The sequence below is a fragment of the Otolemur garnettii genome, unplaced genomic scaffold (genome assembly GCF_000181295.1).
Source record: "Otolemur garnettii isolate 467f Iridium unplaced genomic scaffold, OtoGar3 scaffold00195, whole genome shotgun sequence".
Lineage (NCBI taxonomy): Eukaryota > Metazoa > Chordata > Mammalia > Primates > Galagidae > Otolemur > Otolemur garnettii.
In genome coordinates, this window is record NW_003852590.1 from 1,273,277 (window position 1) to 1,299,768 (window position 26,492).

At 33.5% G+C, this 26,492-nt stretch overlaps 1 protein-coding gene across 3 annotated transcripts in view; it reads left to right on the plus strand.

The window, feature by feature from the left end:
- The window catches only part of GULP1 (GULP, engulfment adaptor PTB domain containing 1), a 107,969-nt gene extending 89,958 nt beyond the window's left edge, over positions 1-18,011 (plus strand). Inside the window, exons 8-11 of one of the 3 annotated variants that reach the window (XM_003801029.3) lie at positions 5,301-5,439; positions 11,736-11,830; positions 13,910-13,920; positions 17,864-17,885. In XM_003801029.3, the coding sequence (XP_003801077.1) occupies positions 5,301-5,439; positions 11,736-11,830; positions 13,910-13,920; positions 17,864-17,885 (267 nt within the window). Of the gene's footprint in view, positions 1-5,300; positions 5,440-11,735; positions 11,831-13,909; positions 13,921-17,863 lie in introns of all 3 variants that reach the window. The other 2 variants (XM_012812204.1, XM_003801028.3) reach the window with 2 other exon arrangements.
- Positions 18,012-26,492: the final 8,481 nt, after the last annotated feature.

Consider the following 26,492-nt stretch of genomic DNA (forward strand, 5'->3'; position numbering starts at 1 on the left):
CCAGTCCAGGCCAGCTAAACAACAATGACAACTGCAACAAAAAATAGCTGAGGTGAGGCACCTGTGGCTCAAAGGAGTAGAGCACTGGCCCCATATGCTGGAGGTGGTGGGTTCAAACCCAGCCCTGGCCAAAAACTGCAAAAAAAAAAAAGTAGCTGGGCATTGTGGCAGATGCCTGTAGTCCCAGCTACTTGGGAGACTGAGGCAAGAGAATCACTTACACCTAAGAGCTTAAGGTTGCTGTGAGCTGTGATGCCACAGCACTCTATCCAGGGCAACATAGTGAGACTCTGTCTCAAAAAAAAACAACAAATAAAAAATTGATTCTTCTGTTGACTGAAAACAAAATATTCAACCTGATTTTATCTAAATATTGCAATGCTTTTAAAATATACATCCTTGACAGATTAAAAATAGCATCTTAAAAAAGACTAGAACCCTTAATCTTGAGTGCCCAAAGGGTCACTAAGTGTCACTCAGACACTTTAGCTACATGTTCATATCCTTATTCAATAGGCTAACAGTTTGACTAGAAGCAAGCATTAAATATGCCCATACATTTAAATATTCTGAGCTTAGATTTTATTTTTATAAGGAATCACAGAACATGTAATTTCTTGATCTAAATTCTAGATTAGGAATCACAAACTCCAATGTCACCATGGCCTAAGCTCTGACATCAATGTGTGAAATGGACACACAGTGATGAGCTGCCCAGTGGACACTAACTCAATAGACACAGCACAGGTTTCATACCAGTCAGTTAATTTTCCTGCAAGTTTGTGGTCCAACTTTCTAGATTTTTTTACCTTCTCAAAAAAATAAAAAGAACCCTGGATTTTAATGTGCAATCCCTTTTGGCTTATTTGCTTTTAACTTTTCTAATTTTTATGTTTTATCATATATGTTAACTGTACATATTTTTGGAGTACATGTGATATTTTGATACCTGTATACCAGGTGTGATGATCAAATCAGAGTAACTGGGATATCCCTTGCCTCGAATATTTATCTTTTCTTTGTGTAGGGAACACCTGCAAGCAACTAATTGAATACTTTAAAATACCCATGTGATCTACAACAGGGTCATATTACTTCAGATTACTAATGATCCAACTGAGACCTGTGAGAGATAGCATTTGACCCTTAAACTTGACATACCCCAACTATTGACATTATCAGATATCCCTGCATCTTGAAAGTGAAATGACCTCTTACTTGTGGTATTTGAACCCTTCATTATTTTCAAATGACATACCTTCTTCATTTTTGTAAGTGTACCTTCCCAGAGAAAGTAGGACTATTAGAATCGATAATTTTAACACCATGATAAAAACACTAGAGCACGTTCAAGTCAGGTAAGGTTGAGCTTCAGTTTGCTTTGAAACATCTATAAAAGGTTTTTCAGTCAATATATGCCATAAAACAATGTAGAGTATTTCCATTTATTTGTTAGGCTGGATAATATGAAAGAAAGCCTCCAGTTAGTATCCTCTTATGCTTTACTCAGTACCAAAACCTTTATCAATTTACAGTTTAAATTTTAAAGTAATTTCATGTAAATTAGATAAAAAATATTAATTGACAGTAAAGTCTATATATTGTGGGAAAATGGAATGCTGTCACAAGGAGGTTAAATATCTAACCAATAATTAAGTACGAAGTAGCCACCAATATGCAATTATACAGCAAACTATATGAGACAAAAATTATAGACATATATAAATAGTTGGAGATATGTCACTGTGGAGGGTGATAGGAAAATCAACAAGTAAGTAACTGCAAATGCATGCTCATAGAGTGACATTAATAATGATATCTGAGCACCTCAGACCGTTAGAGCTCTGGCTTCCACACGGAGGCTTTCCCTTATCTATGTCTTACTTTACACTATTTATTTCTCCTCTCTTCTTCTAAAAATGTGTGAAGAGGTGGCTTCTATCTTAAGAATGTCTCTCAAACTTGTGGTCTTTTGGATTCTAATTTAAGTTGCTGCCTTTTTCAGTGAGAGTTATCAAAAGTCATATTTTTGTTGGTTGCCTGAATTTCCTATTAGTGTTGAAAAATTTCTGAAGTGTGATTTGTAGCTGAGGAATGCAACTTAAAGCCAAAATCCCAGATGTGATCTTTCAGGCTCAATCATAGGCAGTTACAAAGGCTTTGCCTGGCAAACCTTAGGGGCGGGCCCTTCTCTCCCCATGCTAGATTGGGTGCAGTTCAGAGGAAATGAGTCCAGCGCTCAGCCCCCCAGCCAGTCATGCTGTCATGCACATCTGCGTTCCTAGCCCAGGAACCTCCATCGGACTCCTTATTGAGGGCCTCTCTGACATGCCTCTGCCAACACCACTATATTCGGGGGGCTTGGAGAAATTTTCTTCACTATGACTCAGAATCCATACTTTTCTACTCCTAACCCCTCCCTTTTCCTGCCCTCTAGCCTCTTCTCCAAAAATAAAAAAATAAATAAACTGTAGGAACCTTTTATTCAATGCTCCCTCAGCAATGACACAACGTACCCCACTTCTCCAGTGATACATGTATATCTGACCTTTGTCCACTGCCATTCCATGGGGGAAATGGAACGCTGATGGAGCAGGTGCCTTCTTTCTGGCCTCTTGTTTATGCAGTGAGTGACTTAAGGCTTAATTATGGTTTTCACTTGGGTTGTTGTTTGAGCACTCTGGCAACTGGCAGCTCAACCCTGTTCAGCTCAGCTCTTGACGGTAGCTTTCCACACTGAGACAGAAAGAGTTTCTCAGAGTCATCCCAAGACTAAGGCTCAAACACAGGACAGTGTACTACTTGCTTATTATTTATTATCTCTCTGATTTACTTGGGAGGCTTGACCACTGCCTCTTTTCACCCCAGAAAAATCACACCATTTGGAACTCACTACCTCTAGAAAGAGCATGTTGACTTTTGAATCTGCTCCTTACCTCTTACAGGAATGAGCCACAAAGAATCTGTGGCCCATAATTCCCATGTTTATTATAATAAAGACATAAGATTGCTACCACCAATACTTCAAAAGAAAGTTTCAAGGATTAAATTTAAAATGCATGTTGCAACATTTTTGGAAAATGCTCCGAAGCTGTAACGTTATTTACAAGAGTTAATGCTCCAGTTCAATGACTGTTTGCCCATTGCTACCCTTTCTTTTCCCATCTCATTACATGGAAGCCGTCTCCAAACTAAATCTTCCAGCTTTCCTTATTTTCCTCTCCACTTTCTTCTCAGGTCCTAATGAATGCCGTACTTTATTTAAGATATCTAAAAATGTAATTGTTTTGGTGAAAATTGATCAAATAATCCAGAATGTGAATACCATCACGTAGGAAAATCAACTCTAACCTTATGTTTTCATTTCCGTAATTATAAAATGATCTTATCATTTTAAGAACATACCATTTTACAAAGAAATTTTCACGTGTACTTTTTCCTTTTGTCCATGCCTCCTTTCCTTTTCTTAGTATCTCTCTCTGTCATTCCTTTACAGCTGCGGCACAAAATGTCTGATCATGAGCAACACGGGTTTCAGAGATGTTCATCCTCTTTCTGGCGTAGTAGTGATGATTCATCTCCCTGTCTCAATATTTCTTCCATCTCTGTCACTCCTGTCAACTCGCCTGATTCCAGACTATCATTGGGATTGTTAATACCACCACCTTCTAAATGTGGCCTCCCCAAGCCATTCAGTGAGAGCAGCGTCCCAAGACCTCATGTAATTTTCTAAGCAGAAAATTCGTTTAATTATCCCACTTATTTTTTTTTTATTTCTGCCAAAATTTACCCTTTATGTAATCAAAAGGTACATATATCTTGAATCGAGGTGATGTCATCTGGAGCCTTTTTGTGTCATTTTTTTTCCCCCCTTTGGTTACCTGATCTCAGAAAGTTTCAAGTGAAGGGTGGTGATAGTGTAGAAATCTACAGAAAGACAACATAGGACAGGTATTTCAAAGTATCCCACAGATACGGCGATTACTTACGTCATGGGTGACAATGATAAAAGCATTTTCATTAGAGTTTAGAGAAGTCTAATGAATAAAAGTTAAAACTGAAGGAAGTAAAAGTTCGGACAAAAAGTGTAGCACCTCCTTTAAAGAGTTCAGCCTTGAAGGGAAGAAAAGAGAGATGAGAAGCTGGAGGAATAAAGAAGGACGGGGTAAAGATGTTGTTTCATGTGTTTTGCTTTTAATGACAGCCAAGACCTGAGCATGCTCAGATGCTAAGAGGAGAAGCATAGAAGGCAGAGGGGGTAGCGGGAGGAGTAGGAATGATAAGGGAAACAGTCTTCCTGAGTGAAAGAGGTGAGGAATACAGGAAACAAATTGTTGAAAAGAAATAACAGGGATTTTCTTGCATGGAAAGAAATATACGTTAACAATTGTTTTTACTGAATAGCAAATCCATTACTCTTTACACATGGCCTTCTTTTTCTTCATCTACTGCACCACCCATGATTCAGAAAATTTAGTGTATTCTAAGAACCCTAATTTTAATATGAGCCACTCTACCCATCTCTGTCCAGGTTCTTACAGGAAAAGCACATTTTCTCACTATCCCCCTCAAAGGGAGAATTCTCTTTGTTTTATTCCTGATCAGATCAGATGGTTCTCAAATATATATAGAATTCTGTTTGACAAAATGATGAATGTCTGATTTTTACATTACTTCTTGGCTACATTTTTGTAAGATTTTCAGTTTTCTCCTCCTGTATTTGTTCATTCCTGGCTCAGAGTATATCAGATAAGGCAATGATTTGGGTGGTAGATGCGGATTATTAATTTATTTTACAAAGTAGCTATTTATTATAGAAAACTTGATAAAATCTTCAGACTAAAATATACTGCAATGAATATAAGTTGGTTGTAATTGTAGTTATCAAATACAAGTTAAAATATACTCTATTCTTGAAAAGATAAAAAAAATTGACCTCAATTGCATTGGAATGTTTATATTTAAGGAGGTAGGTAACTTACATTATTCCTGTTTAAAACTTATAATCTTATGCAAAGAAAATTGCATAAGAAAAAAACAGAAATCACATTTTATAAAGTTTCTAACATTTCCAATTCTCTACAAAGGAAATAGTCTATTGTCTTCTTATTAGTGAGCATTTTGCATACCTAGTGGAATGATAAGAAACTGCAAATAATTAACTTTATGTACAAAGTGGCAAGTTCATATGATACGACTGAATTTGTGGTTTGTACTATGTCTTATATGTACATGGAATATTTAACATTACAGTGTATCTACATGAAATACTAATCTAACTCATATTATTTTCATTGCAGGCAGGCACTGTGACACCCAAGTCACCGTCCACTGACATCTTTGATATGATTCCATTTTCTCCCATATCGCACCAGTCTTCAATACCTACCCGCAATGGCTCACAGCCACCGCCAGTACCAAGCAGATCTGCTGAGATTAGTAAGATTTCTGTACAAATCAATATTCATTGCTATAGTTTAAATGTTTAATGAATACTTGTGGAAAACCATATACCTTAACAAGTTTAATTATTAAAGTATCATGTACTATGGGCCAAATGAGTTAATTCTATTTTATATCATATATAGGTTATTAAGTAAGAAATGTCCTATTTCCTTAAGCACTAAGTTTCACAGTTGGTATCTCCAACATTTCTCTTTGACACTTCTTGGCTTTGTTTGGTTTTGTGTTTTATTGTGAAGGAGCATCTTCATTCTTTCAAAGGCATGTTCTGGCTGTGATTGTCTTTCAAATTTTTTTCTTTTAGAGTAAGTTTGAAACCATGGATAAGTCAAAATTCCATGTTATTTTTAAGTATGAGTTCCATTGTGGAACCAGGGAGGCAGAGACAGCTGGAAATATCAACAAAATGTTTGGGAAGGACGTGGCTAATGGATGCACAGTACTTCAATAGTTTGAGAAGTTCCCAGCTGGAGATTTTAATCTTGAACATGAGCTGCGTAGAGGAACTGACCCCAAGGTGGATAATGATGAGCCAAAACCTGTACTGGAAGAGAAGCCATCTCAACCTATGAGTGAATTAGCAGCAAGGTTTGATGTTAGTGTTCCAACAATATTGGAGCCGTTGAAACAAATCAGCCAGGTAAAGGAGCTGGATGCTCTGCAGATAATTCTGTATGAATTAAAAAAACATCAGAAGAGAAATCATCTTGAAGCTTGCCTTTCTTTGCTGTCTTGACATAAAAGCAAACCTTTTCTACACTGTATTGTTACATGTGATGAAAATGAATTCTTTTTGACCATCACAGGTATTTGGCATAACGGTGGATAAAAATGAAGTGCTGAACCACAGTCCAAAGCCAAATATTCATCAAAAAAAAATCTAATGGTGTCTGTTTGGTGGTCCAGCCCTGGTATTATCTGTCCACAAAGCAGCGGTCCTCAAACTTTTAAAACAGAGGGCCAGTTCACTGTCCCCCAGACCATTGGAGGACCAGACTGCGGGGCCCGGGATGAGTCGACTGCTAAGCAGGACAGACAGCGGCAGCAAAAACACCCAGCGGTCCAGATAAATGTCCTAGGTAGGCTGCATGTGGCCCGTGAGCCGTAGTTTGAGGACGCCTGCACTACAGCTTCCTGAAACCTGGTTAGTTGATTACAGCAGATTTCTGCTGCCACTAACTGGATGAAATGGTGAGGATGCTTACGATCAAGCAGCTGAGATTGGTCAATTGATACAGGCCACCGCCACTATCACCCCTAACCCCGAAAACAATACTTGACCCTATGTCACACAAACAATGGGGCTGAAACTACAGAGACTGGACTTGGAAACTCACTGTCATCCACCATATTCTCTAGACCTTCACCAGCTGACTACCAGTTCTTCCAGGCCTCGTACCACTTCTGGCAAGGAAAAATATTCAATTCTCAACAAACTGTGGAAAATGCCTTTTTCTATGTGACCTTCACTTGCTCTTCAGACATTGTTGCTGCTGGTATGAATAAGCTACAGTTACAATGGCAGAGCTGTGTCCATATTGGAGGCACATACTTTGATTAATTATACGGCTCATTTGGAATGTAATAAACTAAGCTTTTGATTCAAAATTGGACATTTCATATTTAATGACCTAATACTTCAAAGTATACTACTAAATCTATTTGTACTTACAACTTGAACCTATTACATGAACAATAATTTTTGGTGCAGGTTTATTAACCTAATAGTTCAAAACATTTAATTATATATTTATTGTTTGTGGGGGTCATATTTCTAATATTTTACTTTAATCATTAATCCAATCATAGCTGGTGGTAATCATTTTAATTTTTCTTGATGCATTTAATAGAGCTGATTTAAATATTTTTATTATCATAGGGTGCATCGATATTGTTAGTTGAAGACATACATAAGTTATATGGAGTTATTTATTTATTTGGATTTATTCATTTAGAAACACTACAGAAGGAGTTTTTTATCTGATATATAAAATGCCATAAAGTCACTGCTTTGCTGTTTTATCTTTAAAATATCTTTAAGGAACAAGCCTCTTTCAGATGAATTAGAAAGCAGCTAACAAATGGTTGGCTGTATATTCATCAGTTCCTTGTCAAGAAACCAGAAGAATAATTCTCAGTGGCCCTGAGTCAGTCACTGTCCAAAGGGAAGCTGAAGGAAAGAGTTTTGCGCATTCTGTCTTATTGCACACTCTCTGTACACGGCAGTGCCTTTAGTTTGTCTCCCACCCCATGGAATTTAGTAACATACAGTGCCCATGCTATGGATTCACTACATTTTAGAGGACTAATTTGTAAATACAAACTAATGACATTGGGGACTTGGAAAAGTAGCTTATAAAAATGTTTCATTCGGGCAGCAACTGTGGCTCAAAGGAGTAGAGCACCAACCCCATATGCCGGAGTTGGCGGGTTCAAACCCAGCCCTGGGCAAAAAAATCATTCCATAAGGTGAAATATATTTTTAATCCCTGTGAATTATTTTGTACCAATGCAAAATAATTTGTTTCAAGTAAATAATCCATAATATGCACATCATAATGTGTTTTTAAAATGTTGCTAATACCTTGATATGATAATGGGATAGTTCTTGTCCTCATGAATGTCCCCATCTCTCTCTGTCTCTTTTATCCCTTTCTCTTGTACCTGTTCACCAATTCAGCCATTAATCTGTTTATTTAATGAGCATGTGCTTCCCACATCCACTTAGACGTAGATCATATGCTTACATTTTTTCTCAGGTACAAATATTTCACTGATATATCCAAGTATCACACACAACTTAAGAACACACTTCTTTACAGTATCTGAACCTTTTTTTGCAATTAAAATTATTTCACTTACATGTAGAACTGTGGAGTAATCTCATTGCCCATGCCTTAAATAAGACATTTGTTTTGTTAACAATTTTAGTAATGTACACTTACATCTATAGAATATTCTAAATATTTTAGAAGTTTTGAAATTGACTAATGAAAATTATATCTACTTATGGCATACATCATGATGTTTTGACATGTGTATACACTACGGAATGTCTAAATCAAGATAATTAATATATGCTTACCTCACACACAATTTTTTGTGATTGAGAACACTGATAATCTACTTTTTAGTAATCTTCAAGTATAAAATATGTTGTTATTAACTATAGTCACCATAATGTACCATAGTTCTGCTGACATGCTGGAATTTGAAATATAAATTAGCAATGTAGCTACAGTGAAAGATTTTCATTACTACGAAATCATTATCATTGAAATACATATTGTGAAGAATGAATGAAGAGAAGAGTGAAATATAAATTGAGAAGAATGAAAAGATCTAGAAGGAATAATCTATCAGAATGATGCTTAAAAGTTCAAAATAAATTGTAGTTCAATATTTGAGAATAAACATTTTTAATATGGAAACTGGCAGCAGAGAAGGGGAAAATAATGAGTTCTCTTTTAGATACTGATGAGTTCAAAATCATCAAATTCCAATTTCCTAGTTTGGAAAATCTAGGTAAAGAAGGTTGAACAGGTTTAAGTGATTTATTAGTGAGAAACCAAAGTAACACCTTATTAGATTTTTATATTCTACATGTATCTGAGGATCAAAATTTAGTAAGAGTGGATGGATATGAGTTAGCTAGATAACAGTTATATATCTAGATATCTGTCCGTATATGTCTATTTATTTATCTGTCTATACCAATCACTTAAGGACAATTTGTTTATGGCATTTTAATAGTGAGATTGTCTAAAACTCTAAACCAGTGGGGATTCAGTGACAGGACTTTTTCTCTAAGTGAGCTATTCAATACATTCACTCATTTATTTTTCTTAATCATCTACTAAAAACATAAAAATAAAAACCCACATGTTGCTTTTTATTTTCTCTCTTTAGTGCCTAAGAATCTTAATAGTTCTCCAGAACATATTTTTAATCCTCTATTTGTCACTTCCATGAATATTATATCTTTCATTTGAATCAATTACAGACTTTAATTCGTTTAATAACTCCCTGATTGGCTCAAATTCCGTAAAGAAACTACCTTGGCTTTTTTATTCCCTACTTTAAATGTTGCCAAGAAAAATGTGTTGGATATTATATGTGCCCAATAAATATTTCCTACATAAAGGAAAGAATGAGTGAAGAACCATCTTTTACCTTTTACTCTTTCACTTCTGCATCAGACTCAGCTAATTTTAAGGTTAGTAATTACATAGCAAGCTTTATTCATGGAAATTGAACTTACAGGATATTATGAACTTTATATCATTCTGAGCTAAGCCATAACACCAAAGAGCTATATAATGTTTATTAACTTGCATAGCTGTAACGTATTTCCTAAAAATACAGTGTAGTTGTTTCTTACCTTGGAGAGGAATTGTGGACTCCTAAAAATATGATGAAAATTAGGAAACTTCACAGAATAACACAGCATGCTTACTGTAACAAAATTTTGCATTGCATTTCAGGAATGTCAGGGACTCCTTTAAGCCCATCTGAAATCCGAAGTTATTCTTGAGTCCCAATCTGAGACTACCTAAGTAATGAAAATGTTTATTCTTCCTGACCAACAATTCCTTCCCTTCATTAGGTCATTTTTTTTTTTTAAACAAACGCCTACTGTGTGAAAAGTACTGTTCAGTAAGCTTGTACTGTGGAAAACAGGACTCAACTCCAAAGAAAAGTTCCTCTGATTCTTTAAGTTTTGATGCATTGCCTGAGCAGCACTAAACGGAGGAAAATAAATAACAGCAATAGTAATACCCATGCGTTATATGTAAGGTAGCAGTAAATTCCCTTTTGATTGGATAGTCCTAGATTATTGCTTTTGTCCCAGTGTAACTATTGGGAGTTTTGTTTTTAACTTTTAAAAGTCTCTGTATGTGGATGATAAATTTTATGTTTCTCTCTTTTATGCAACACTTACCAGCCCCAGGAACTTCAAAGCATTTCACATTTATTAACACATATAATACAAATTTCTGGAAAAAAGTAACAGTTGTAACTAGAAAAGTGAGGCTTCTTCATAATCGAGTCCAGAGTAATTTTAAAGGGTATTGTAGAAATTCAGTAGCATGGCTAGAGGCGGTGGCTCACACCTCTAATCCTACAACTTTGGGAGGCCAAGTCGAGTGGATTGCCTGAGCTCACAGGTTTGAGACCAGCCTGAGCCAGAGCGAGAACTCATCTCTAAAAATAGCCAGTCGTTGTGGCGGGCACCTATAGTCCCAGCTACTTGAAAGGCTGAGGCAAGAGAATCACTTGAGCCCAAGAGTTTGAGGTTGGTCTGAGCTATGATGCCAAAGCACTCTGCCCAGGGGAACAGACTGAGATTCTGTCTCAAAAAGAAAAAAAAGGAAATTCAGTAGCTAAATATTTTTTGTATAGCTCTAAATTTAGAGAAGGTAGAATTCTTTGCAAAACTGAGGTATAAATATGGTATCAATACCCATTCTTACATATAATTTTTCCTATTATTTTTGCATTTGAATTGATTCAGAGGGAAAAAGTTCTTATTCTTTTTAATTTTAAAAATTTTAATAGGCTACAGTTTATCAACTATAAGCATCATCTTTAACATTAATGCTTCTTTACTGAAAGAAAGCAGTTCATGCTTTAGAATATTTGTATAGAAAGCTCCTTTAATACTGAATTTCTACCATTTTTAATAAATAAATTTATTTCTGGGATAGAAGGCATTTTTAAAGAACCTCATTGTGGTTATTTAGGAAGGTTATATGATTATATAGTACATGAGATGATGTGCCTTAAGTTTTTTTTCTGGATTAAAAGTGAGATAATAGTACATGAACTCTGAGTACAGCTATGCGCTAATCTACTCAGTCCTAAATATTGTTTTACTGTGGTGTGGCAAGTTGTCAATATATGGAGATAGGTAAGGCCTACTGTGTATTATATTTATTTTAGCAAATTTAAATTCCTTTGGTAAAAATATAAGTTATAATATATTAACTATAAAATATTTGGTGAATTAGATATTGAGAAATCTTTGTTTAAAAACCTCTCTGAATAATTCTTTACAATCATCCATTTTTTAGTGTAATAAAGTAAATCTTCTTTCTAATTAGTGTTTAACTGGTCTAATATCAGGAAAGCTCAACATGAAATATAAATGTAGATGGTAGCTCACTTCATAATGTACATATTTATGTATGTAATGCTGCCTTTGAAATCTAACTTACTTCAGCTCGTGTCTCATCACATTTTCATTTAATAAATTATGTTCTTCCTTTTAGAACGAGACCTTTTTGGAGCAGAACCGTTTGACCCATTTAACTGTGGAGCAGGAGATTTCCCTCCAGATATTCAATCAAAATTAGATGAGATGCAGGTGACTGTTTTAACTGATTGGTCCATAAAAGGTTTATTTATTTTTAATCCAGGACAAAGAATGTTACATACTAAACTACCCTTTGTTGATTGTTGCTATAAAAGCTTACTTTAAACAATTACTTTTATAATACATATTCAGTACTCAAAATTCTCTTACATTTCCTATGTATGCTAAGAAAAAGTCTTTTTTTCCCCCATGTTTTAATTTACAGCAACAGCAATTATTTTATTTTTTACAAAATGACATGAATGTTAATGGTTCATTGTTTTGGAATTCATACTTAAAAGGTCAGCACGCTAGATTTATATGATTTGATCTCACCCTTAGCAATTATGAAATTCAAAATTTTAATGGGTAGATGAGGGAAAATCTTTGTCAGAGTAAAATCATTCTCTCTGAAAAGAAGCATTGTCGTTGTAGTTCATAACTTCTGGGCTTTTATTGAAAAAGCAGACACCCAGTGACAACTTCTTTAGGAATGTAGTCCAGTTGGGTTTTCATTTCTCTCTCTCCTTTTATTTTTGAATTTTAAGTTGGTCTTGAAGTTTGAAGAAAATGGTTTTAAACACTAAATACAATGGGCCATGATTTTAAAATATTTTCAGAACCACTAGAATAAAGTCTTCTCTTTATGTCTGCCCTTTACATTTTGCTTAAGCTATCCTATCCCATTTTTCATCAAAAACTTTGTATGTGGTAGAATCCAGATAGACACCAATTATATGAAGCTGATTGAGACGAGACCAGGAAGACACTAAAGTCAGATGAAGGAGGTATTTCTGTTTATGGAATGTATTTACTGCCCATGCTTTACTTCCTGGAAAAAAAATATTAGTGGATTACCTCTGATCTATTACTGGTAATTACACTCTTGCTTGCAAAGGTATTATAAATAGCTCTGTCGTTTTAGACTGCAGCCATGTAGTAGTCTTATTTTCTGAACATTATGTGACTTTTTTTATTGTTCTTAATATAACATGCCTGAATTTTAAAAGTTGAATTATTTAACATATGAGGCTTTCAAAGAATATGTTAAATAGTATTTCTCAAGTTGAGTAATCCTTTTACATGAAAAATTATTTTAGATCCTTAATATTAAATTATTATTATTATTATTATAATATTTATGCAATATTTTCCAAAAGTTATAAACAGTTTATCTTTATGGTTTTTATACTATTATGAATTCAAGATTATATATTAAATAAAAGCAAAACTATAACACCAGTAAAATTCAAATTAAAGGCTCGGCACCTGTGGTTCAAGTGACTAAGGCACCAGCCACATACACCTAAGGTGGTGGGTTCGAATCCAGCCCAGGCCCACCAAACAACAATGACAGCTGTAACCAAAAATAGCCAGGTGTTGTGGGGGGCGCCTGTGATCCCAGCTACTTGGGAGGCTGAGGCAGGAGACTCACTTGAGCCCAGGAGTTGGAGGTTGCTATGAGCCATGATGCCACAGCACTCTACCCAGGGGGACAGCTTGAGGCTCTGTCTCAAAAAAAAAAAAAAAATCAAATTAAAAAGTTATAGAGGATGGATGATGTTATTTGGGTGAAACTAAAACCGCCATATCAAACTTCTGTTTCTTTCCACATATATAATGTCTCATGACATGGTTTTTCATCTTCTTTTCTGTATCTCAAATACAACTTTCACTCACATAATGCACATTTATTTAATAAGAATTTTGTATTTCATATAAAATCAATTACTTTTTCAATAGTTTTACAAAAGAACTTGCATAACCTGGGACTAAGGCTTGGGCAGGAACAAGCACAAACATAGGCCTGGAGTGGTAGTACGTTCTCTTATGGCTCATGTGGTTCAGAAAGATTACTTTCTAAATATTTTTGGATTTCCTCAAAATTGAAACATTATTTCTCTATAGTTTAAAAGAGAAGCCTCCATTTTCAGACTTTTGTAGGAAATAAATTTGAGAAACACCCTGTTAGAATGATTGAATGATGTGTCAATGAAACAATGTTCAACTATAGGTTTTTTTATTGTTTTTATTGTTTCTAACATTTTCTTAATGTCTTTTTTTATTCTTTTCTGCTTTCATGGTGGGTAGCGCCAGAGATGGTTGGTATAATATTTTCACAATAATTTTAAACAACTTGCAATTCTTTATAGCTACGACCTTAGTATTTTGCATGCGTTATTTAATAAATATTCAAATGGCAGTTTCATAGGGCTGTGTCTGTTTATTAGTTGAGTCTGAAGAGGTTACATAATGATACTTTAATATTTTTATGCCTTAGTCACTTTTTATTGTCCCTTTTATTGCTTATCCATTTCTTTCAGTTCAACATTTACTTGCAAAATCACTTTAGCTAAAGTAAAATAATATTTTTTTTATCTAAAGTCTATGATGATTTTTATTATTGATCTTGCTATCCTAATAAATCTAAAGCACACATTTAGCTCCTGTATTTATCTTTGCATATCATATAAAAACTTAATACATATAATGTGCTGTGAATTATTTATAAGCTTAGTGAGATACTTAGTTTTCTTCTTTCATTTACAGAGGATTGTAACTAATTTATTTCCAGAGGCATTAAATTATTAAGTTTGAATCACAGACATATCTCATGCATATAAGAATTTAGGCAGAAGTATTAGGTCATATTTTATTGTAAATAAAAAATTTAAATGTGTATTTGAAATCAATAATGTATTTATTTGATGTGACATAATACAAATTGCTTGGTACATATTCCCACCAGGCAAATCAAGAAAATCATATTGATAGCCCAGAAGTCTACTTTGTGAGCTATAGTAATCTAATACATTTTAAAAAATGGCTAGTTAGTGCAAGATCAGAGAATTATGCAAAAATGGTGTTCAGTCAACTGGTTAATAATCAGAGAGAATATCAGTATAGGGCTGATCAGTATAGATTTTACAGAAAACACCCAAATAGATTTAAAAAGTATTAGGCATTTTTTAAATGTTTGAACCCTAATTGAATATTCTTCATACTTTTGTATTGGAGAGAAAATTTTATAAGGAAAAGAAAATTATGGACATATAGTCTTCTAAAGTTTTTTTTATTTTCTTCTTAAAAAAATATAAATGCATCACTACACATAATTAAAGCTAGTAGACAGCTGATCAGGAAACTTTGATATCAACAGATAACATTTTTAAACACAGTATTTCCCAAAAGAAGACTAAAAGTGGCTAACATCTCTGTAGGAATGTTTTGCCTAATCAAAGTAAACAAATTAAATTTAAAAACTGTAAATACCATTTTATTCTAGCAAATTGGCTTTTTTATTTTCTTACTAATGGTTAATACAAGTGAAAGTGTTATGAAAAAAACACTCAATAATTGGTAGTCTGGGATTAGTTCATCGCATCCTTTTGAAGAGTAGTTGTTATTAGTACTTTATTTTACCTGATATTAAAAACTTTAAAATAATCTATTCTGAGGAGGAAATAATTATAAATTTGCTAAATCTCTATGCAAAAAACATTTAGTCAAACACATTCATAATGTAAAATACAGAAAACAAACCATTGTAAAAAAAAATCAATGGCATTTTATGAAGTCACAATAAATTAGTTTTATGGAAATTCAAAATAATACAGAACATTCATTTTCTAAAGGAAGATAAAAAAAGTATGTATATATGTAATATATGACATAATTAGAAAAATTACATATATATAAACAATTAAATTATCATTAAAATTATTTTTTAAATCTATAGACAAAGAGCTGTATCTCAGCATTTTAATAGGTTTTGCATATGAATTGTTTTTCCTTCTTTGATATTCTTTTCTCTCTATTTCAAAATGAGAAAATGTAATTGAGCACAGTGTTTCATATGAAGAGCGTATAATTTAGAACATTTTAGTTAATTATAAAATTATTCTTTTTGTGATATTAGCTTATGATAATTTCCATTATTATACAAAGTAAGTCAAACCTCATTTTCATTCAGAGGTTTAAAGTTCAAGAGAATATGAAAACTTTTGAATGATTCATAGTTTATTAAATCATATTTACAAAACAAATATGTGTGGGAAAATTTATCTTGGGAGGAAAGAAAACAAATGTATATCATGCACCTGTTAATAGGTATAAATAGGAAAAAAAGGGGGCCTCTGAAAGAGCCTTAAAAAATCACCATGAAGATATGGTTGTAAATGATATACAGACACTTCATTATCGAGCAGTGATGGACCCATATTTTACTTCTAATGCTGTTGTGCCTTTCCAATATTGACAACACATTGATAAATAGTGTTTCGAGGTAATTGAAGTGATACTGGCTTCATTTCATAATGATGTGATAAAATTTTAAAGCCCTATATAATAGACAAGTTTTCCAAAGGTAACTGTCTCTATCTGCCTATCATATCCATCTGTCCATCTATCTATCTATCTGTCAGTCATATACACATATCTATCTTTCTATCATTCATAGTATACCAGAAGATACCATAGTACATAGAAAATCTGGTATCCAAATAAAATATTTTTTAAAAGCTTACTTATAATATTTTAAAGTATTTATTTTTCTAAGTATCTGATAGCTTTTTGAAGTATATATATATATATGCACATGTATATGGCAAAACATCCTTTTTGTAAGAATAAGTTTTTTAAAAAATAATGGTAAATACTCTGTCCTTTACTCAACTGAATTTAGTTTGTATGCTGAAGTACTGGAAAGGCGTTTGGAAGAACCTTGGCAGTGATTACATTGCTGTGTAACCTTTATGCTGTAAACATAATGAAGAAGATTCCCTAAATATTAACAACAAATGAAATAATGGCTTGCAACTTCATAACTACCTTCCTTCCCTATATGATCATGTTTACATTGGGTCTGTACAAAGATAAGTACACTTAGATACCTGTTCTAAATTAATTTGGGGAAATCAAATAAATGCATGATTTTCAAATACACAGGTAGATACAGTTAGTTTTTTAACAAAACACACAAAGCAGAGCTGAAGACAAATGCTCCTGGGTGAAACGCGTTTTGTTGTCTTCAGGAGTAGACTGCTGTCTACATTAGGTTTGCCAATAATGATTTACATGGTCACCTCAAACTACAAACTACCTCCTAAAACAACATTTCAGATCTATTACTAAGACAAAAAGGTAGACTATATAAATAGGGCCCCGCCACATTGCTTCTACAAGGAAACTGTAGTTCTGCTGGTCAGTGTGAGCCTGTGCTCTGTCTCTTTGTAGACGAGTGTGTATAGATTTGCAGGCAAGGGCGGGGATGGGGAGAGGTGATAAGACCAGAGATGGCCCACAGATCCGTTATCTTACCCAGATAAGAAGAGAGCTTGCAGTAGAGAAGCACAGAATTCTTTGCCATTAGCTTTTAACTCAAAATCTTATGAGAAGAAAGCCGCAAATCTTTCATAGGAACTGCTTTCTTATGCTCCGTAAATCAAAGGCAATTTAACTTCTGAAGCATGCTAGGGAGGGGAGGAGTCAAAGGGGCCAGTCCACTGCAAGCAACAGCAGGAGTAGTAGGGGAAGGTCAGTTCTGTGTTCCACATAGGCTACGACATTGAATTTACAAGACGTCTTTTACCCAGGTTCTGGTCAGTGGTAACCAGAAATTAAAAGGTGAAGATTATCACAGTATCTTGAAAATCTCATCGACTTGAGGTCCAGCTATCATAATATTTAAACTAGTTATAATCTAGTTTATAATTATAATAATAATTATTATATAATGTAATAATTATAAGTTGTAGTAAAGTGATATAATAAGTAGACTTTACTAAATAAAACATTTAATTCTATATGTTTGCTATTTTCATCAGTCTGTCATGAGTGCTAACCTCACATATATATGAAACATTGAAATATTAATTCCCAGTGGTGTACATCTATATAAAAATTTTACAAGCCAACGTCTGGTATACAATAATTTCTTAGTTAATCAAAGCATGTTCGTAGTCTCTTGTATTTGCTGGTTTGGTTTTATCTTGTTTTACTTCTCCATGAGCATTTCCTATTTATTGATTTGATTTTATTTTACAGGAGGGGTTCAAAATGGGACTAACTCTTGAAGGCACCGTATTTTGTCTCGACCCATTAGACAGTAGGTGCTGATGTCAAGAACAAGAGACCGTGACTTATGTTAAATTTGGGTATATACATATATGATTTGCTATTACTTTAAGATAGGTATTATACATGTGTATAATATATATTTTTGAATATATTAATGTTTTGAAAATGATTTCAGTTAAATGTCTTCCCCTTCACTATCAATCTGTTAATTTTTATTTTGAAAATAACTTTTTGTAAAGTATGTCATACTATTACTGTTTTTTTCTGTTCTGTAGTAGATGAATTTATAATTGAAAAACAAATTATACAAATATCTGCCTTGTATGTGAGTTCTAAATAATTAGCACCTTGAAATTGATATCTGCTTTCAAGGCTGCTAGGTTATTTTGATTTCCCCAAAGCCATACCTTAAGAATACTTTTTTGAAATACTGAAGAGATATATTAATGCCAAACTAAACATGTTCTGTTTTCAAACAATAAACATATTGCCATTCATTAGACAGATGTCATTTTCTATATAAGATGCTGCTCACGTTACTAGGAAAGTGTAAGCTTTGAATATACTATCACCAGATCACTAAATTTTATTTCCTATTTACAAGCATATAACTTCCAATAATAATTAAACCAATGTATTTAGAGTATTTATAGTAAATGCAAGGTGATAATGTTAGTTATTATCAGTTATACTCTGAATATTTCAGTTTTTCATGAATAAAGGATGTAGAAAATAATGAAAATTTGCTATTTACAAAAACTTAAAATTTTATTTCTAATAAGATAAGTTCTATTGCTAGAACATCTAAACATTATCTGACCTGATATTCCCCAAAATTATTTGGAACATATAACAGCTATGGTTGCAATGTCTACCAACTATATTTACTTTACCAAATATGTCTCTTCTCCCTAAATAAGTACTATCCTTCTGTTGGTTTCTTCTTGGATAAAGGTATTTTCTCACCAAAGTTTATTTTGCAATGCCCCATTAGTTTTATATTCTAAAATCTATGGCAACTGTTTTATCATGAATTACCAATAACACTTAGCAAATTTGATTTGTGTTTATTTTATTGAAATCAGAATCTTATTTTTCACAAAAATCAAGTTGTCACTCAGTTTAGTCGTGAACATGAGCAAGAAAATTCTCTTGTACCTCATCTTTAATGTACTGATGAACCCTGACCTTACAAAGCAACATTCATTTCCTATACTTTAGTCTATTATATAAAAGACTAATTTGTATTCCGTGCAACAAAAGTTTTTGGTTAATATTTCTAATTTGGTTCATTATATTATGAGAAAAATAAATTAATAAAATGTGGAATTAGATTTGGAGTGCCCCTGAAAAAATAGATTTTTCTTTCACTCATGGTAAATGTTTTCAAGTGCTAAAGGTACATTTTCACTAGGAAAGAGATCATACATGCTTATGTAATATTATATTTGTGTGTTTACCCATAATATTGAATGATAGATATGAGCTTTCTTGTCTGTTTTATTTTATCCACTAAGTTGTACTTTAATTAGAGGACAATCTATGTTTCTTAAAGAAGAGTCTTTATAATTTTGTTTGTCATATAGTATTTTGGAATTTGTATAATGAGAATGTTTAGAAGCCCTATAAGTGGCTTTTTTTAACAGATAGATTTGTATTTTTATTGTACTTTAAAAAGATTTATGTAACAGGTATATATTTAGTGGCCATTTATTATCAAAGGTAACATAATAGAGTACTAAGATGGTATTTGCACATTTAAGGTATGTTACTTTACCAATTTTTAACGGCAATCAGTTCTGCTACTGGCATGATTAAATAGTACATAATTGGTCATTTATGATGAACATTTATTTCTCCAGTGCATTTTTATGAAGATCTGGTTGAAAATTGTATTTCTATGTAAACACAATGATATGTTTGATTTTGCTGAGAATAAATGGTTTTAAATAAATTAAATTGTATAATATACTCGCTACATAATCTCTAATTTAGACACATTCTAACGTTAATTATGTGCTAGATTATTTTCATGGTCCTAAATTGGAACTGAAAGAAAAAAGGGGATGAAAGAGGCAAAGAAAAAAGGGTCTACCTTTAACTTCTTAACTTTAATTTCTTACAGCCCACACACATTTGAGCTTTATGAGCAAATATCATTCAGTTGTGAAAACAATGAATTTTATCCTGCTGATGAGAGAGGTCATCGATTTGGTTCCTTTCAACAGAGGCATCTGGTGCAATACTGTATTATGTAAACATCTCTTTTAAAAATGGGGCCCTTTTTCAACTTAGCCATAATACAAAAGTTTTCTTAGCGGATAGTCTTTAAAAGGTGGACTTGATAATGGCATGTGGTTTGTGGCTAATTGTTCAATCATGAAGAAGTTTTGAACCTTTTCAAAACATGGTATTGAGTATTTTAGAGACACACTGGACTCACATAGTACTTTACTGAGGAATTCATCAGTTTGTTCAGTAAAATTCACTTACTACTCACATTGCAGGAATAACATGTGTTATACATCTAGCCAGTTTGCTAACAGATAGTGTTAATTGATACTTCTAAACTTTTAATCCTTGCCTTCAGTTAGTTTGTGGTCATAAGGGAAAAGTAAGGGAAGCATACAAGTTAATAAATGAAAACCAATAGGTATCTGAGTACTGTGTGAACCAGAAACTTTCCCAGGAATGTATATATTTCACTATGGTTAAATCTGGGTCCTCGTTTATGTCAGATAGTCAGCATGAGGTTTATCAGGACAGTCTAATGGCAATGATTTTCTTCGTCTCTTTCATTTCTTATATTTTGGATTTGAATATTTTCAAAAAAAATTATTCATATAATGGTAATTTATTTTCAGGTAGAATTTCTGATATATTTTGTGTTGTTGCAATTTCCAAATACTGATATGTGTAGAGTTTTGTGTGGGTTTTTTTTGTTTGTTTGTTTTGTTTTTGGTGTTACCTAGCATAACCATAAAAAGCTGGCTGTTAATTTTTTCTATTCCAGTGTTTTTCCATGTATAATTCCAAATTCAATATTTACTCATGATTTTCAGTTTCAGCCTCTGGTAAATTACTTGAAGGACCTTGGACTCAGTTGTGACAACTCAACCTCAGACTCCACCTAAACTATACCCTAGGCACCTGACAAAGTGTTGAGGTGGGCCGGTGTTGCCCTCAGATCCCTGTGTCTCATGCAAGAAATGTTTTCGCCTTCCTAAATTACTTCAGGCAAATCTTCCAAAAAGTTTACTCACCAACACCCATGTCACAAATAGACCCAAAACTTAACTCTTACATAATTGTCCCACATTTTGGTTTTATGTTGTTGAAGTCCAAGGTAATCGACTTCTGCAGTTCCCTCCCTCCAAACATAACTTCTCTAGAATTCATTCAAGGTGGTATTTTTTGTCACCTCCTAAAATTGCTGAGTCTTCTATTTCCTTATATTCAAATAAATTTTATAAAATATGGATAGTATTTAAACTGTAGAAGTCTTTGCCTTTGGATTAATCTGGCCACTCTACTTCATAAACTCTAAGCAACAGTACTTCCCATATCATAGTTAAATAATATACAAAAGATGGCATACTTAAGGAGTTGAGTTCTCATTTTTCTGATATTACATAATAAATGTAATTAGCCAAATGTCTTATTTCTATAACATTAACATTGCATTTTGCTTCAGTTATAGTAGCACCATAACTGTAAAAAGCCTTTAGCAAAATGTACCTTATTCCCCATAGCCTCAGTTTCGGCCTTCATGCAAATGCACAGTCAAAATTCATTGAACCTAACTCTTCTAGTTTGCAGGTAACTTTATGGACAGTTTGGGAAATGCATTAAGACTTTCACATGTTACTGTCTTTATTAACGAGGACCTGGCTAGAAGTTATAGGGAGTTACTTTTTAAAAGGATTTTCAAGACACATTGGACCTAAGTTTTCTATGAAAGAACATTCTGAAATTACATAGAATTTTCTCAGTACTTGGGCTCTAATCAACTTACTATAAATGTTTTTTTGCAAAAAAAATCAATACAATATCTCAGAAACATCTTTTTTTGTATTTTAATAAAATAATTTTAAAATGTTATTTTTCAACCTTCTGGAAGGGTATTTTTATATCTTCTTTGGTGACAAGCATAATACTTTATCCATAAGCATTTGGTAAAAGTTCGGATAATTCTTTAGAATGCTTCTTATTAATGATGCAATTTAAAGTATCTTACACTATTTCAAAAACACAAAGCCCTCTAAATTAATATTGGGAAAAGATAACCGTATTCTCTTCTCCAATAAAATCTTTACCATTATTTTAACTTTTACCACATCAAAAATTTGTGAAATGAAGCCCTTGATAATTGTCTATCCAACAGTGTTCAACAACCACTATAGAATCATAACCCAAGGAAGTCTGGCCCAATTGAGAGAGAAAAAAAAAAAACAAAAGAATGCTTCTTTAGCTTTGAGAGGCTGTGATGATTCAAGGATGATTATTATATAATTACAGAGCATCCCCTGCCCTCAAGAGAGTAGAGAGCTGTATTTGTTGTTGCGTATGTGTCATATGTATTAAAGAATGATAGTTAAGCACTCAAGCTGTATCTTTCCTTGAATCCCATATTGTGGTCACACAGTGTTTTAAATATCTTTAAGTTCATTCTTTGTCTTTTACTTTTTATCTTCCTCTTATTTCAAATGAGCTTTCAGAAGAACATGTTGGGCCCCTTCCCAGTTAAATTCACCCTCCCCTTTGTCTGGCCTGGCTGCTTGCTATGTTCTAGTCTGTTCCAAAGGTCACTTGTTCCAGTTGAAATAGCTGTCTGGATGGCCTGGAAATCATCCAGACACTGGTTCTTTCCTGCAAAGAGAGCAAAGATAGATGTTTGGTTTTGGCTACATTTTGAAAGAAAAAAGAAAAGAATTTTATGTCTGGATCTACTAATACTTGAAGAAAATCCTGTAATTCTATTATAGGACCCATTTTAAGTTATTATTGTTCTATGTCTTGTGTCTATTTTACTTTGTTAAGATGCTTTTCAAAATCAGTTGTTTACTGTCGGTATCATTAAACAAATAGGTAATTGTATGTCAAATTATATGCAGAGATACTTTGGCAAAGATTTAGCAAATGCTAATTGGTCTCTCTAACACACCCATTCATTCCTATTCTCCCTCTTTTCTCTCTCTCTGTCTGTCTTTCTTTATTGGGTTGTTTGTAGCCACTTTTTTTTAAAGAAGCAGAAACTTGGCTTGGACTAGACAGTACAGGGAATGGAAGGAGACAACAGGTAGTTAGGGTGTGGTCATAAATTTCAGAGATATCCAGTTACTCACACTTGGCAAAGTGGCTGTGCAAACATATTTGACCTGTTCTTTTTTGCAGACAAGCTAGACCATTCGCCAGCCATGGAGTAATAGGAATGATGCGATTACATGAAAAGCTGTTTCTATAGTGATTCCCCTTTGTTTTCCCTAGTTTTTTGATAATATCTACAGTTTTCCTCTTTTCTACATAAAAGGATTTAAGTAGGAAAATATCTAAAATAAATTGTTCACTGTTTCATGACCAATGGTAATTAAAAATACAAATAATGTACTACTTCTTTAGAATTACTTGAGTTTGAAAATTTCTAAACCATACTTAACTTGGATTTTTAACTAGTCAGTATTACTCATATACAACCAAGTCTAGTCTGTAGGGAACCATTGAGCTAAAATTTAAATCTCTTGCTTAGGTTATGCTTACAGCTTTAGTCTGATCTTGTTTGCCTTCAGCGAAATCATGGAATTGTTATTCTTGGCACAAAAAGGAAGAAAGTCCTTGAATAAACCTAAGATTTAAGAAAAAAAAAATCATTGTCAGGAGAATCATATAGTTCACATACTTTTATTTAGATACTAGTTGTAAATAAATATTCAATCAATGGTTTCCAAGTAAATAGTGCATCTGTCTGGAAATTAGAGGTAATAGTAATTCCATATACAAAGACAGGAGTGATCACAAAATGTTCCAGCCTTTCCATCTCCTTATTGCCAAAACACCTTGTATAGAATTAAGTCCTTCACAACAGGCAAATTTAAATGCATTGCAAAAGGATGATTCTGGTATTCTCTCCTTCTTAGCCGTTTCTACTCCTAGGTACATATTACAAGTCAGACCTCAGAAAATATTTCCATCAGAAAAATGGGGCCTGTGTTTCTCTATGAAAGTATTAATGGCTTGCCACATTTTTAGGATGACTTGAATGAATGATACATGTCTTAAAGAAATTCAAAGGCTCTCCCTCTCTCGATGTAAACCTTAAAGCTTGAAAATACCAGCTCCCAGCAAACAAAAAAGTGCTGAAATGTATAACACTACATTGAAATATTAAAACATGGCTCGGCTCCTATAGCTCAGCCGGCTAAGGTGCCAGCCATGTACACCTAAGGTGGCGGGTTCGAATCCCCAGCCCGGGCCCGCCAAACAACAATGATGGCTGCAACCAAAAAATGGCCGGGCGTTGTGGCAGGCGCCTGTGGTCCCAGCTGCTTGGGAGGCGGAGGCAGGAGACTCGCTTGAGCCCAGGAGTTGGAGGTTGCTGTGAGCTGTAATGCCACAGCACTCTACCCAGGGGGACAGCTTGAGGCTCTGTCTCAAAAAAAAAAAAAAAAAAAGAAATATTAAAACATGTATATTCTCAAATGTGTTCATGGATAGAAATATTTAGATTAACAGATAATTTGTTCTATATCTGGGTTGTGTCAGTGTCTACCTATAGATAGTTGGGGTTTATACTTAAGCCTTATGTGTGTGAATGTGAATATGAGAATACTTCCTTGGGTGGATTCAGACAAAAATTGCATTTGGTATGTTGAGTTATATTCTTTTAAGTAGCTTTTTGGTAAAGTTTTTCTTGTTTGTTTTCCTTATGAAGGAATGAAAAATCAGAAAACACAAAAATTCCTCAGTATGAGTATTAAATCTTCCAAAGGCAATAATTGCCTGATGCATTTCTCATCGCTCGTCATCCTCTCTTGAACCCTTAATCATAGCACCTGGCTCTGAAAACCACAAGAGTTTAGAGTATTTATTTCTGCTATCCAAATTGATCAAATCTCTACAACCCTTTTGAAAATATTTTACTAAAACAAAAACACACCTAAAGCAAAATGTCCTTCTTAGACAATAGTTAGACTTAAAAAGAAAATCTCGAATGTACCTCGGATCTAATAAGATTAATTAAGTAGTTTCTAGACAGAAAGTAAAGCCAGTGAGACCATGGAAAGCACATGAGTCATATGACCTAATTGAGTTTATTTAGAATACACACACACTTTCAAAAATTTGGGTTTCCATCAAAAGCAGATTGTTTCCTGCACTCTTCCCCAACTAAAAATTAGAAGGTCAAAGGAAAATTGGACAAAACTGTCCAAAAAAGCTATGCATGAAAATGGTCAAACAACAAACAAAATTAAGTGGAACAGTGGAAGAAAGACGGTGTTTTAACATTTTGAATTTTAGGTTAAAGTCTGTCCAATAGTATTTTTATCTAATATAAACTTACATCTAATATTAACCTGCATTATTGCCAGTGATCTTTTTCTTTAAAAATTATCAGGAAAATGTTAATAATGAATTTATTTTTGGTAGTAAAATGAAACAGTTTAGGATTTAAAGAACAGAGCTATTTTGGAATGTGCTTGCTCTCAAAAAAGACCAAGCAAGATTAAAATAAATGCATTAATTCATTATTGTTCTTCTTGAGAATGAGCGATTTAAAGCAGAGAGAAACTTCAGCACTATTTCAAAAGGTCAGTTGTGATGGTATTTAAAAGGAAAACTGAAGTCACATTTTTAGTACTTAAAATACTTTATGTTAAAAGACTTTTCTGATGAGATCTTTTTGTGCCAACTGGAGTTTGCTCTGAGTGGGTATAGAGTGGAAGAAAAAATAAGTTATTGTCTTTCACTGATCCTTTTAAATGCCTCAAATGTATACATTCTTAACGGACAATTGAAATTTCTGCACCCTGGCTCTATCTGTACTGTAACAAGGCTCCCTTCCCAGTGAGAGACAGCTCTATGTATTCCAAGACTTCTCTGTAAATTGACCTCCTTAGGGACTGTAGCAAACTAGTCAACATGCAGAGGTGATCAAAATAAGGAACTAGGCCTACTGCACTGATACATACATGTGGTACATGTCTGGTCTATGAAAATTAAGTCAATTTAAGGGAGGTGGTCAATTATGGAGGTGCAACTGTACATGAGTATATGCACAGAACTGAAGTTTCTAGGAAGGTAATTTTTAATTTGGTCTAAGCCAAATACCAAAATAGCTTGGGATATCCATTTTGGAAGCATTTTAAACCTCATTTTTTAAAATTTCAGTTCCTAAAACCAAAATCATCAAAGGAAAATGTTATAAATAATGAATATATGTTGGCAAAAATAATGTTTATCTGTGACTGCCAAAACTTCAGGAATACTGACAGAGATGGTGGTATGTCTATGTGGCCAGAAAAATCCTTATGAGATGAACCATCTTTTCCATTCATCATTCATCACAGATTATTCTTTGGTAGATGTGAAACCACAAGTA